Source organism: Nyctereutes procyonoides, unplaced genomic scaffold, assembly GCF_905146905.1.
Source record: "Nyctereutes procyonoides isolate TBG_1078 unplaced genomic scaffold, NYPRO_anot_genome, whole genome shotgun sequence".
Classification (NCBI taxonomy): domain Eukaryota; kingdom Metazoa; phylum Chordata; class Mammalia; order Carnivora; family Canidae; genus Nyctereutes; species Nyctereutes procyonoides.
In genome coordinates this window covers 15,088,363-15,098,638 of record NW_026575024.1, presented here as the reverse complement: position 1 = coordinate 15,098,638, position 10,276 = coordinate 15,088,363, and the positions used below count along the sequence as shown (strand labels likewise).

At 54.2% G+C, this 10,276-nt stretch overlaps 1 protein-coding gene across 1 annotated transcript; it reads left to right on the top strand.

Annotated features, from left to right (window-relative positions):
- Window positions 1-1,034: 1,034 nt before the first annotated feature.
- Window positions 1,035-6,744, top strand: WFDC2 (WAP four-disulfide core domain 2). Its single transcript, XM_055305152.1, has 4 exons — window positions 1,035-1,325; window positions 1,899-2,042; window positions 4,055-4,207; window positions 6,580-6,744. The coding sequence occupies exons 1-3, from the start codon at window positions 1,247-1,249 to the stop codon at window positions 4,204-4,206; spliced, it is 375 nt and encodes a 124-aa protein (XP_055161127.1). The 5' UTR covers window positions 1,035-1,246; the 3' UTR covers window position 4,207; window positions 6,580-6,744.
- Window positions 6,745-10,276: the final 3,532 nt, after the last annotated feature.

Genomic DNA, 10,276 nt, shown 5'->3' with positions numbered 1-10,276 from the left:
CCACAGTCAGTGCCAGATGGCTCCTTTAATTGCTTTCTCTACACCAATTGTCTTGCCCCATAACGTGTCACGTAGTAGGCACCTAGTGAATATTTATGATGGAATGGGGGAAAAACAAGAGCTTGGAGGGAAGAGGTGTGGGTTCAAAACCTTGTCTCTAGAGCTTGGCATGGGACCTTGGGGGAAGCCTCTAGACTTCGGAACATCCTATTCATCTGGCATTTACAGCTGATGGTAATAGGAACTCCCCATTCATAGGTTTGCTGGGAAAAGCCATGAGATGCCAGGAGGCCATGAGCACAGAGGCTGGCACAGTCAGCCCTGAGAGAGTATTGGTAGGGGAAAGAGAGAGAGAGAGAGAGAGAGAGAGAGAGAGAGAGAGAGAGAAGAAGAGAAGAAAGAGGGAGGAGAAACACACATTCAAAATGTCTTGAGTCTGGGATCCCTGGGTGGCGCAGCGGTTTGGCGCCTGCCTTTGGCCCAGGGCGCGATCCTGGAGACCCGGGATCGAATCCCACGTCGGGCTCCCGGTGCATGGAGCCTGCTTCTCCCTCTGCCTGTGTCTCTGCCTCTCTCTCTCTCTCTCTGTGACTATCATAAATAAATAAATAAAAGAACTAAAAAAAAAAAAAACAAAATGTCTTGAGTCTGTTAATAGTTGTTTCACCTTCATGGGACTCAATGTCTTCCGTGGAATGGGTTCATTTATTAATGATTTTTCTGTAGCCCCTACTATATGCTCTGTATCACCTCACTAGACCTGCATCATGAATCCTTCAACAGAGATCGGCACTCTGATCAGGCTGCTGCAAATCCAACCACTTAATCCCCAGGTTCTATTTGCCTCCCCGTGGGCCCTGCCCTGCCCTCCCGTGGCATTACAGGGAGACCCAGGAGTCTTGGGCCCGACCGGGCCGCCAGCCACCGCCCCGACAGCCCTGCGCGAAGGCCCCAGCAGGGAGGAGGGAGAGGGGAGTGGACAAGGGTCTGACTGCAGCTGGTCGAGCTGCGCCAGGCCGTGGAAGCTGCTCAGGTTCCTGGTTCCCACCGGGGCCAAGAATGACACCTGATCCCGGGGAATTGTGAAATGGCGTGAGGTGGCAGCCCGCCCGCGGTGGCCGCTGCGCCCACCCCCCGCCGCGAGGGCGGCCCCACCCCTACCCCACGCCCCCGCCCTCGCGCGCGGTTAAATCCCCGCATCCGGCGGCGGCAGCGGCTCACACCCGCACCCAGCCCGCACAGCACCATGCCTGCCTGCCGCCCCGGTCCTCTGGCCGGCGCCCTGCTCCTGGGCCTGCTGCTGCTCGGCCTCCCTCGGGTCCCAGGTGAGCGGGGCGGGGAGAGCCCTGGCGCCAGAGAGGCCTCTCCCGGAGCGCTGGGACCGGGCCTGGGCCGAGGCGCACGTAGCCTCTCCGGGAGCTGGAGAAATGGGTATTCCTGGGGCGGAAGTGGGGAGACCCATGAGGACTAAATTTTGATGATTCCCTGGTTCCTGAAGGTAGTGACCCCTGGAGCTTAGATGTGGGGTCCTATGTGCTGGAGGTGGGGGAGACCACTGAAGGCTGAAATTTGGGGCAGAGGCTCTGTGCTGAAGGTGGAGACTTAGTGGCCGGTGGAGGACCCTTGCCCTGGCATAGGAAGCTCCTAAGATGCTCAGCTGTCTGGGGGCCCCTTAAGGATTGAGGGCTCTAAGGATGAGGGTTAGGGGACCCCCGTACTTACACGTATTAGGGTTAGGGTCCCCAGGCCTGGAGGTGGGGCTCCCTAAAGACTGTGAGGGGGGCTCCTAGAGCCAGAGACCAAGAATCCTTGGAGCTTGCGCTCAGGGACCCTGGGAGCAGGAGGTGGGCGTCTTCCCAGACTCGGGCTCCGCGCCCCCCTGACCGTGCACCTCCCAGGCGGAGAAGTGGAGAAGACCGGCGTGTGCCCCCAGCTACAGGCGGACCTGAACTGTACGCAGGAGTGCGTCTCGGACGCCCAATGCGCAGACAACCTCAAGTGCTGCCAGGCCGGCTGCGCCACCATTTGTCACCTGCCCAACGGTAATCCTGGGGCGTCCGGCGCGGGGCAGGGAAGGGCGCGGTGGGCTGGAGGAGGCAGAGCGCCGAGATCGGGGAAGAGGGGAGCCCCCCTCCCACCCCGGGGACCCCTGTAGAGTCGAGGCGGATGGAACCAGATCCGCCCTGTGCCTCCTCGCGGGGCCTCGGGGAGACAAAGGCGGCGCTAAAGCTCAGCCAGGAGAGGGAAGGGAGGTCCCCCCACCCCTGGCTGGATTCCATTCCCTGGTGCGTGACGGGCTTCCGGGCAAGCACCAGCTGGGACCGTGTTCCCGGAGGTCAAGGCACCCGGTCGGTTCTCAGTTTCCTCCCTGGCCGGTTGGAGCCGCGGCGAAGACCCGGGCTGGCCAGTGGGCTGGGTCGTGAGACCTGGGGCGCTCAGCCCTCTCGGAGTCCCTCCCCTGCGCTCCCCCTTCCCCCCTCCCCCAGCTGAGGGAAGGACTTGGAGCGTCTGGCCTAGCAAGACTCCCTGGATTCCTCTGTCCAGACAGAAAGAGACTTTACGCATTAAGGAGAGCGCCCAGCCCATCCTGAAGATGCGGTTGTGAGCGGCAGACGTGTCCAAGGTCGCACCGCCACTCCGTGGCTCGGCAGGAGTCCTAGCGAGGGGGTTCAACTTTTGCCACTTCTGGAAGGCTGGTTTGGAGGAAATCAGGATCACTTCCCTGAGCACCCCTACCCTCTTCCTCCTATTTAAAACAATCTCTTCCACTAAGGATGGAGAGAGAGAGAGCTATGCGAAAGCCCTGGTGATCCGCAAGGGTCCTTGCTAGAGCTCACTGTCTCCACTAGGCTGCAGGGACCTCATCAGAACAGGGAGTGGCCTTAGGCAACAAGAAATCCAAGCTTCTCATTTTTCAGAGGGAAAAACTGAGGACCAGAAGCAGGGATATGACCTGGGGCACCAAGCTGTTGTGATTACTGGTCTTTATCCAAAATACAGCCGCCCTCGCCCAGCTGTGATTTTTCCCTTTCCGTTATTTCTAGTAGGGGCTGGGACAGTTTGTAATTAGAGACCTCAGACTTAGGAGACTGGAGCTGGGAGGGTAGAGGGAAGATTGGCCCATCAGGGGCAGCTGCTGGGTCTGGAGGCCTCTAATCTGGAGCAGGGAGAGGAGGATCAGAGGGAGAGGTGAGGGCTGAGAGAGAAAGCGAGAGGCAGACAAACACAGATAAGTGGGGTGGAGGGGACAGAAGGCGTGCCTACTGTTAGGGGCAGACTTTGCTGTTCCTTTGTCTCAGATGGACGGACTGAAGCAGGAAGAGCAACGGGCCAGAGGGCCTCCTGAGCTAGAATCTTAGTTCTGCCCTCTGCCAGCTGTGTGGTCCTGAGCAAGTTGCTTTATGTCTCGGAACCTCTCCTTTCCTGTTGGCAAAATGGGAATGATAATCCCAAACTTTGTGGGACTGACATGGGGACTAAATGAAATAACACACGGGAAATGTCTCTGTGGAGAGTAGACCCTCTATCCGCCGTGGCGTGTTTTGTCAGTAAACCGCTCCCGATTCCTTTTTTGTCCTAGGGAAGCCCAGTATCTAGACCTCCTGCCCTTTTCAGAGGAATGGATTTCTTTGTGCTAAGAAGTCAGCCACTCCTATCCTCTGCAGCTGATCAGCCAGTTCTGTACCTGTGTTTGACCTTTGGCTGGGCTTGCTCTTGGGGCTTCTGGGAATTGAGCCCAGCTTCTTTCTCCTTGACCCAGGAAGTGGTGCTTAGGGTGTGTGTGTGTGTTTGTAAATGGTCACAGACTGGGCTCAGGTCTTGGTTTTACTTCTTACCAGCAGCCTGGTGTTGGGTGGTTCCAAAATCAAGGATGGAGGGAGCAGGAGGTGGAGGGGTTTGCGGGTGGTCTTCCTAGGTGCCCTGAGATCAATGCCAGAAGACAGCTGTCTGGTTTGTGACACAGGGGGAGGGGGATGGAAGGTCATATTGTGGACCAGTGTTCATCTCCCGGCATCCCCTCTGCTCACTTTCTCTTGTTCCTTTTTCTCCCCAGAAAAGCAGGGTTCCTGCCCCCAGGTGAACACTGACTTCCCCCAGCTCGGCCTCTGTCAGGACCAGTGCCAGGTGGACAGTCACTGTCCGGGCCTGTTAAAATGCTGCTACAATGGTTGCGGGAAGGTGTCCTGTGTCACTCCCATCTTCTGAGGTAAGTTGTGTGTGTGTGTGGTGGTGGGGGGGACAGCACACTGATGTCTAGATGTAAAGGTGATTGAAAAGGAGGGCCTGGGCAAACATAATTCTGTTCACTATCTGTCCATTTCTTTGCTCTCTTGCACTCAGTGAGTATCAGTTGAGCATCAATCATGCGCCATGCACTGCTCTGGGTACTGAAGAGGATCCATGAGTGAGCAAATCAGACAAAAAATCCTCTCTGATGGAGTTTATGTGCTAATGGATAATAAAGAAAAGTAAACAAGCAAGTGTTTTCTGTAGAATGTTTGAGAGAGAAAAGTGCCATGGAGAAAAAGGAAACAGAAGGGGAATGGGAGTGCCGGGGAGGGGGGCAGTGGGGTGAGTGGGGGTGAGGTGGGGTGGGCAGGAAGCAGGGTTTCTGTGTTGTTATTTTTTTTTTTAGGGACACTCAGGGAGGGCCCTACCCAGAAAGCAGCATTTGAACAAAGACTTGCCAGAACTTGAGGGAGGGGGCCATGAAGATAGCTGCAGCGGGGGGAGGGGGGAGCACGGGGCGGGGCGGGGGGGGGAAGGTTACAGTGAGGGCGGCAGGTACAAAAGTAGGAGCATCCCTGGTGTTTCAGGAAAAGCCAGGAGGCTGAAAGGGAGCCAGGGGAGCACAGGAAGAGGAAGGTCAGGGGTAAGTTTAGCAGCTTCTTAGGGGCTTGGTAGGTCGTTATAGGACTTTGGTCTTGACCCCAAGATGTCGCCCCTGTGGAAATGGACATGCTCTGGCTTAGATTTGAGAAGGATTGCTCTGGCTGCTGGGTGGAGAATAGACTATACAGGGGCAGTGGCAGAAGCAGGAAACCAGCTGGGAGATGACAGAACAGGGGAGGTAAGTGACTGTTTGGGGCATATATGTGGAGGTAGATGGGATGATACTTGCTGATGAATTGGGCTGTGAGGAAAAGAGAAGATCCTCCCTGTTTCCATAGCATGCACTCAGAAAGCCAACAGTTGGAGGAGCAGCTGTGTCCTGAGAGAGGGGATAGTGGACAGTGCCTGGAGGGGGTAAGGGTGGGAGGGAAGCTCTTTGCATGTGGCCAGTGGGAGGCTGAAGACTGATCTTTAATTTCCCCAAAAACTTGGCTTTTCAGGATACACTTGGCAGGTGTCAAATATGTATTTGATGTGTGATGAGTTCTTGCTCAGTGGCGGGCTGGGGCTATGTTTGGCCACCTCTGGTAGTTCTGACCCTGCAAGGAAAGGATTGCAGAGCCTCTCTTCCCCTACCTACAACTAAAAATAAAACAATACCAAGTCCTAGAGTAAGTGTGAGTAAGTAAGAAATACAAGATACAAAGCACATGTTTGATTGGCCCATTGGGAGATCCGGCGCTGTGCCGTGGTCTCTGTGTCAGGTGCTGGGACTGAAGGTGAACACTGCCCTTCCTCACAGAGCTTACAGCCCCCTGGCTAAAGTGGATGGACAGAGGGACACTCCCAGGGCCAGTCTTCAGTGCTGCAGTGAGGGAAGGACTGGGTGCTGTGGGAACAGAGGAGGAAAAACCTCATGGGGTAAGAGGGTGGGAGGGTGGAAAACCAGTGTGGGCAGAAAGCAGGCTTCACAGAGGCAATGATGACCTAGGCCCATCCTCAAGGATGACTGGAAGGTCAGTAGAGGGGTGAGGTACAGGAGGAGCAGGAACCCGGGCGTGTCCTCTGATTGAAATCTCATTGTTGATCGTGGGCTACCTTGATAAGCCCTCAGCCAGGGGCTGACAGGTCTCTGGCGGGACCCAGGATTGCACAGATGAGAAGAGGGGACAATGTGCCCAAGATCCTGTGATTGCAGGTTTGAGGTGTCCTTTCGGTGCCTGAGTGGCAGCCACGTTCTCCCAAGGGCCCGGAGCTCCCCAGTGATGCCAGCCACCCCTTGGCTCCCACGTGCCGGCAGCATTGCCGGACTTCGTGGCCAGGAAGACCCAGGTTCAGATTTCAGCTCTGACACTTATCTAGTCTTTACCTCCCGAAGCTGCAATTACCGTGCTTATAAAATGAGATCTCCTTGACCAACAAATCCCAGCTTAACCTAAGGACTGGGGCGGGATGGGGGTGGTGGTGGTGGAGCTTCCTGGTGGTAGAGGGACTTGTAGGGAAATAAATGACGATGGTCCCTCAGGAAAGCCCCAGCGGTCACTTGGACCGTGATTACCCAGGTATGACCCGGATGATCAGAAGCAGAAGAGGTGAGTCTAGGACCTGCAGAGCCCGGGGGGCTCTGCTGTGTGTGTGTTGGAAAGGGAGAGTAGGGGAGCTCTGGTCCAGAATTTAAGCTCCAGGTCCTCTTGGCTGGTATTTTGGATATTGTCACTGATGTATTTTATGATTTTCTTCCTCCAGCTCCAACCACCATAGCCCGAGGAGTGGGGGAGTGGAAGTTTCTGTCCAGCCCTGCCTGGCTCCAGCTCGGCTCCAGGCCCGCCGTCCTCTTGTCTTTCTGGCCTGTACACTCCCTCCAGAGCTGAGCGCAGCTTCTTCCTTTTCCAACCAATAAAGTGACCGCTTCCAGCACTGGGTGGGGGGCATGGCCTCCATTCTTAATCATTCTGTCCTTGTCTCCTCTGACTCTGGGTTGAGGGGGGTGGTTGGTGACCAGGTCATCTGGGCATGAAGTCCAGGGAGGGATCAACTCAGAAACAGTGAACATACATTCAAGGTTCAGCTTGTGTAGTCATGCTTTTCCTCGGGGGTTGGGAGTTATCCTTTCCTTGGGAGGGAGATGGAAGGGAGAACAGGCTCCGATACAGGGTGGGATGCTTCCAAAGTCATTCGCATTCATTGCCAGGAGCTCGATAACTAACAGCACGTCTGGGTGCCGTCTGGGTGCTGGACCCAGGCAGGGCTGAGAGATTTGGTGAGGCTGATGACAGCTGCGTGTTCTAGACCAGGCGTCTACCAGGTGACCTGCTTGCAGCCACATGGAGAGAAGGTGGCAAAGCCGAGGTCCTTTGATTGGTTGTTGGTTTTGATTTATTTTTTTAAAATATTTTATTTATTTGAGGGAGAGAGCATGTGTGCGTGAGCAGGGGGAAAGGCAGAGGGAAGGGAGAAGCAGACTCCCCACTGAAGGCAGATACTTAACTGAGCTACCGAGGTGCCCCTGGTTGTTCTTTTTTTTTTTTTTAAAGATTTTATTTATTTATTCATAGACACACAGAGAGAGGGGCAGAGACACAGACAGGGAGAAGCAGGCTCCACGCAGGGAGCCTGATGTGGGACTCGATCCCTGGTCTCCAGGATCACACCCCAGGCTGCAGGCGGCGCCAAACCGCTGCGCCACCGGGGCTGCCCTGGTTGTTCATTTTTTTAAAAAAGATTTTATGTATTTATGTATGTATATATGTATGTACGTATTTAGAGTGGGTCAGGGGCAGAGGAGAGGGAGAGAGAGAGAATTCGAAGCAGACTCCCCAGTGAGTACAGAGCCCAACAGGCAGCTTGATCTCATGACCCGGAGATCATGACCTGAGCTGAAATCAAGAGTCAGGCGCCCCGGTTGTTGATTTTTAAACCGTTATTTTGTATAAATAATACATTCACATGACTCAAAATTCAAAAGGTTAAAAAAAATCAACGGAAAGCGTCCTTCAAGCTTGATCCCCTCCCTCTGCCCCCCCCCAGCCCCAAACTGTTTTCTATGGAGGAAATAAAATCTACGAGTTTCTTGTGTGTTCTTTCAGAGACACACCTGAGTCCCAGTCCTCACATCCCTTCTTTTGCTCTCTCTCTCTCCGTCCCCTGTTTACCCTCTCTCGTCTCTCTTCCCCCTTGCTCTCTCTCTATCCCTCTATCGCTCTATCTCTGTTCCTGCATGGCTTCTTTGTCCTTCCTCCATGCTCCTTTTGATCCACTTTTCTCAGCCTTCCTCTGCCCACCCCAGGACAGCTTCTAGCTCCTCTGCTCCACCCACCATGGGATGTGAGAAATTAGGGCAGCTTGAGGGCAGTGGTCTGGAGACAGAAAGCCTTGGTGGCTTGGTACTTGGCTGGTCCTATCTTTCTCATCTCTTGTGGGTCCTTGCCACAGACCACGAGCCAGGCAACACCCCGGGGCTTCTCCCTACACCTCCACTAGGGATGCAAGGTGAATGAGTCTCCTGGATGCAAGGGAGAGTGCTCAGTGCATAAGGCCACCCCTTGGCGATAGATGGCAGTGTAGCTCTCTTTGCTTTCTCTTTTCTGGTTTTTGTCTGCCCAAGCTTGGGTCCCCTAGCCCTTGCAGGCAGCAGCAAAGGCATGGGTAGAGCTGTTAGGAGCCAAGTGTATGACTGCCACCCCCTCTACTCTCTCCTCACCTTCCCTAGGTTTGAACTTGGAAAGAACCCTGGGCAGAGCCCTAACTCAGGACGGGTATGCCTTTTGTCTGCACACCATCATTTCTCCACCAGCTCCCACCCTGCAAACCTATAGCACTCATGCTACTCCTCCTCCTAACACTCCAGGCAGCTGCCAGCAGCCACCCACTGATCAGGGCTAGCCCATGAATTTGCGACTCCCAATTTAATAAAGGAACAAAGTGCCACCAGTGGAATAGCAGACCTCATGGTTGAGGTTTTACTGCGTGAGAAGCATGCCAGAACGACCCTGAGTAGGGCCAAGGGAGAGGGACCCTCGGGCCTCCTCCAGAACCTTGATAGAAGGTGGGACTTTTATCAAGGGCATCCTGGCCCAGGGACATCCTGGGGAAGATAAAGGGGAGAACCAGGACTGGAGGTTACCATGGGTCCCAGTGATGAATAGGAAGAACCTGCTGGAAAAGGACAGTTGAGGGGTGGAGTGGGTCAGGTGAGAAATGGGTGGGTTTGGAGGAGCCCCTGGCCGAGGACATTTCTTTGATCAACCTTTGCCGCTGAGTGGCTGCTGCAGGTTGGGGACTCTGAGGGTCTCTGGTGGAGGAGGGGGATGAGGAGAGAAAGAAGGGGCTGCTCTGGACTGGTCCCTTCCTACCCGCTTCCAGGTCTTGATGGGCTACATGTTGTGTAGACAGACCACACAGCAATGTTTACTTTTGGCTGGAAGGATGGCTCCCAGGGCCAGGAATCCTGGTAAACTTCTGGCTTCAGATGGGACTTGTGGCACTTCCCAGAGTCCCTCAATCTGTCCACTCCTCCAGAGTTCAGGGCAGAGTTTCTTCCTGCACTTACTCCCTCCCATCTCCAACAGCTGATGACAGCTTTACTGATGCCAGTACACCCATCTCCAGTCTAGAGGGCTGTGTATGATAACACCCATGTGGAAATAAGCCTCTGTTTTGCAGGAAAGTGTAGGTTTGGGGTTGGAGAGATAATAGGCAGTTACATAAAAAGTGAGGTTCTAAAGACAGACCAGTAGAGGATAGTCTTGCCTGAGGAATAGCATAAGCAGAGGCATCCACTCATTCAGTAAATATTTATTGAGTGCCTACTATGCTTTCTGTCGTAAGTGGCAGGGATTTGGTATCAGGGTGGTATGTGTATGAGTGTGTATGTGTGTGTGCATGCATGTGTGTGCATGTGTGTGTGGTGGTGGTAGTGGGGCAGTCAATAAATGAATGAACCCACATATGTATACCATGTCAGGTGTCATAAAGATGGGTAAGAGGGCCAGTGAGTCCAGGGGATGTAGTAGAGATGAGAGTGGTTACTTCACAGCGGGTATTCAATAGGCATCATTCAAGGACTGTGTTGAGTGAAGGAGGACATGAACCATGTGACAATCCATGGGAATTCCTGTCCAGGCCCAGGAAACTTCCAGGGCTAAGGACCTGAGGTCAGAATGTGCCCTGGGTATTTGAGGATCATCCAGGGGACTAATGTGGTGGGAATAAATGAGCAATCAGGGGCATGAGGGGAGGTGACCTCAGACAGGTAATGCCAGCACGGGTTATGGAGGGCACTGTAGTCAGTGCAAAGACTTTGCCTTTTAATCTAGAGAATCTAGGAGCCATGGGAAGGATTTGAGCAGAGACATGCTGTGATCTGACTTGTGTTTGAAAGATGGGGTGAGCTCATTTCACACAAAGATGAGACCCTTAGAGCTGCTCTGTCCTCAGTGTTTGT

Bases quoted from the DNA above. Each gene is read 5' to 3' on its own strand.
- WFDC2 (XM_055305152.1), top strand. From the start codon at position 1,247: ATGCCTGCCTGCCGCCCCGGTCCTCTGGCCGGCGCCCTGCTCCTGGGC. The intron at 1,326-1,898 runs GTGAGCGGGGCG...TGCACCTCCCAG, and splicing joins CGGCCTCCCTCGGGTCCCAG to GCGGAGAAGTGGAGAAGACC. The intron at 2,043-4,054 runs GTAATCCTGGGG...TTTTCTCCCCAG, and splicing joins CATTTGTCACCTGCCCAACG to AAAAGCAGGGTTCCTGCCCC.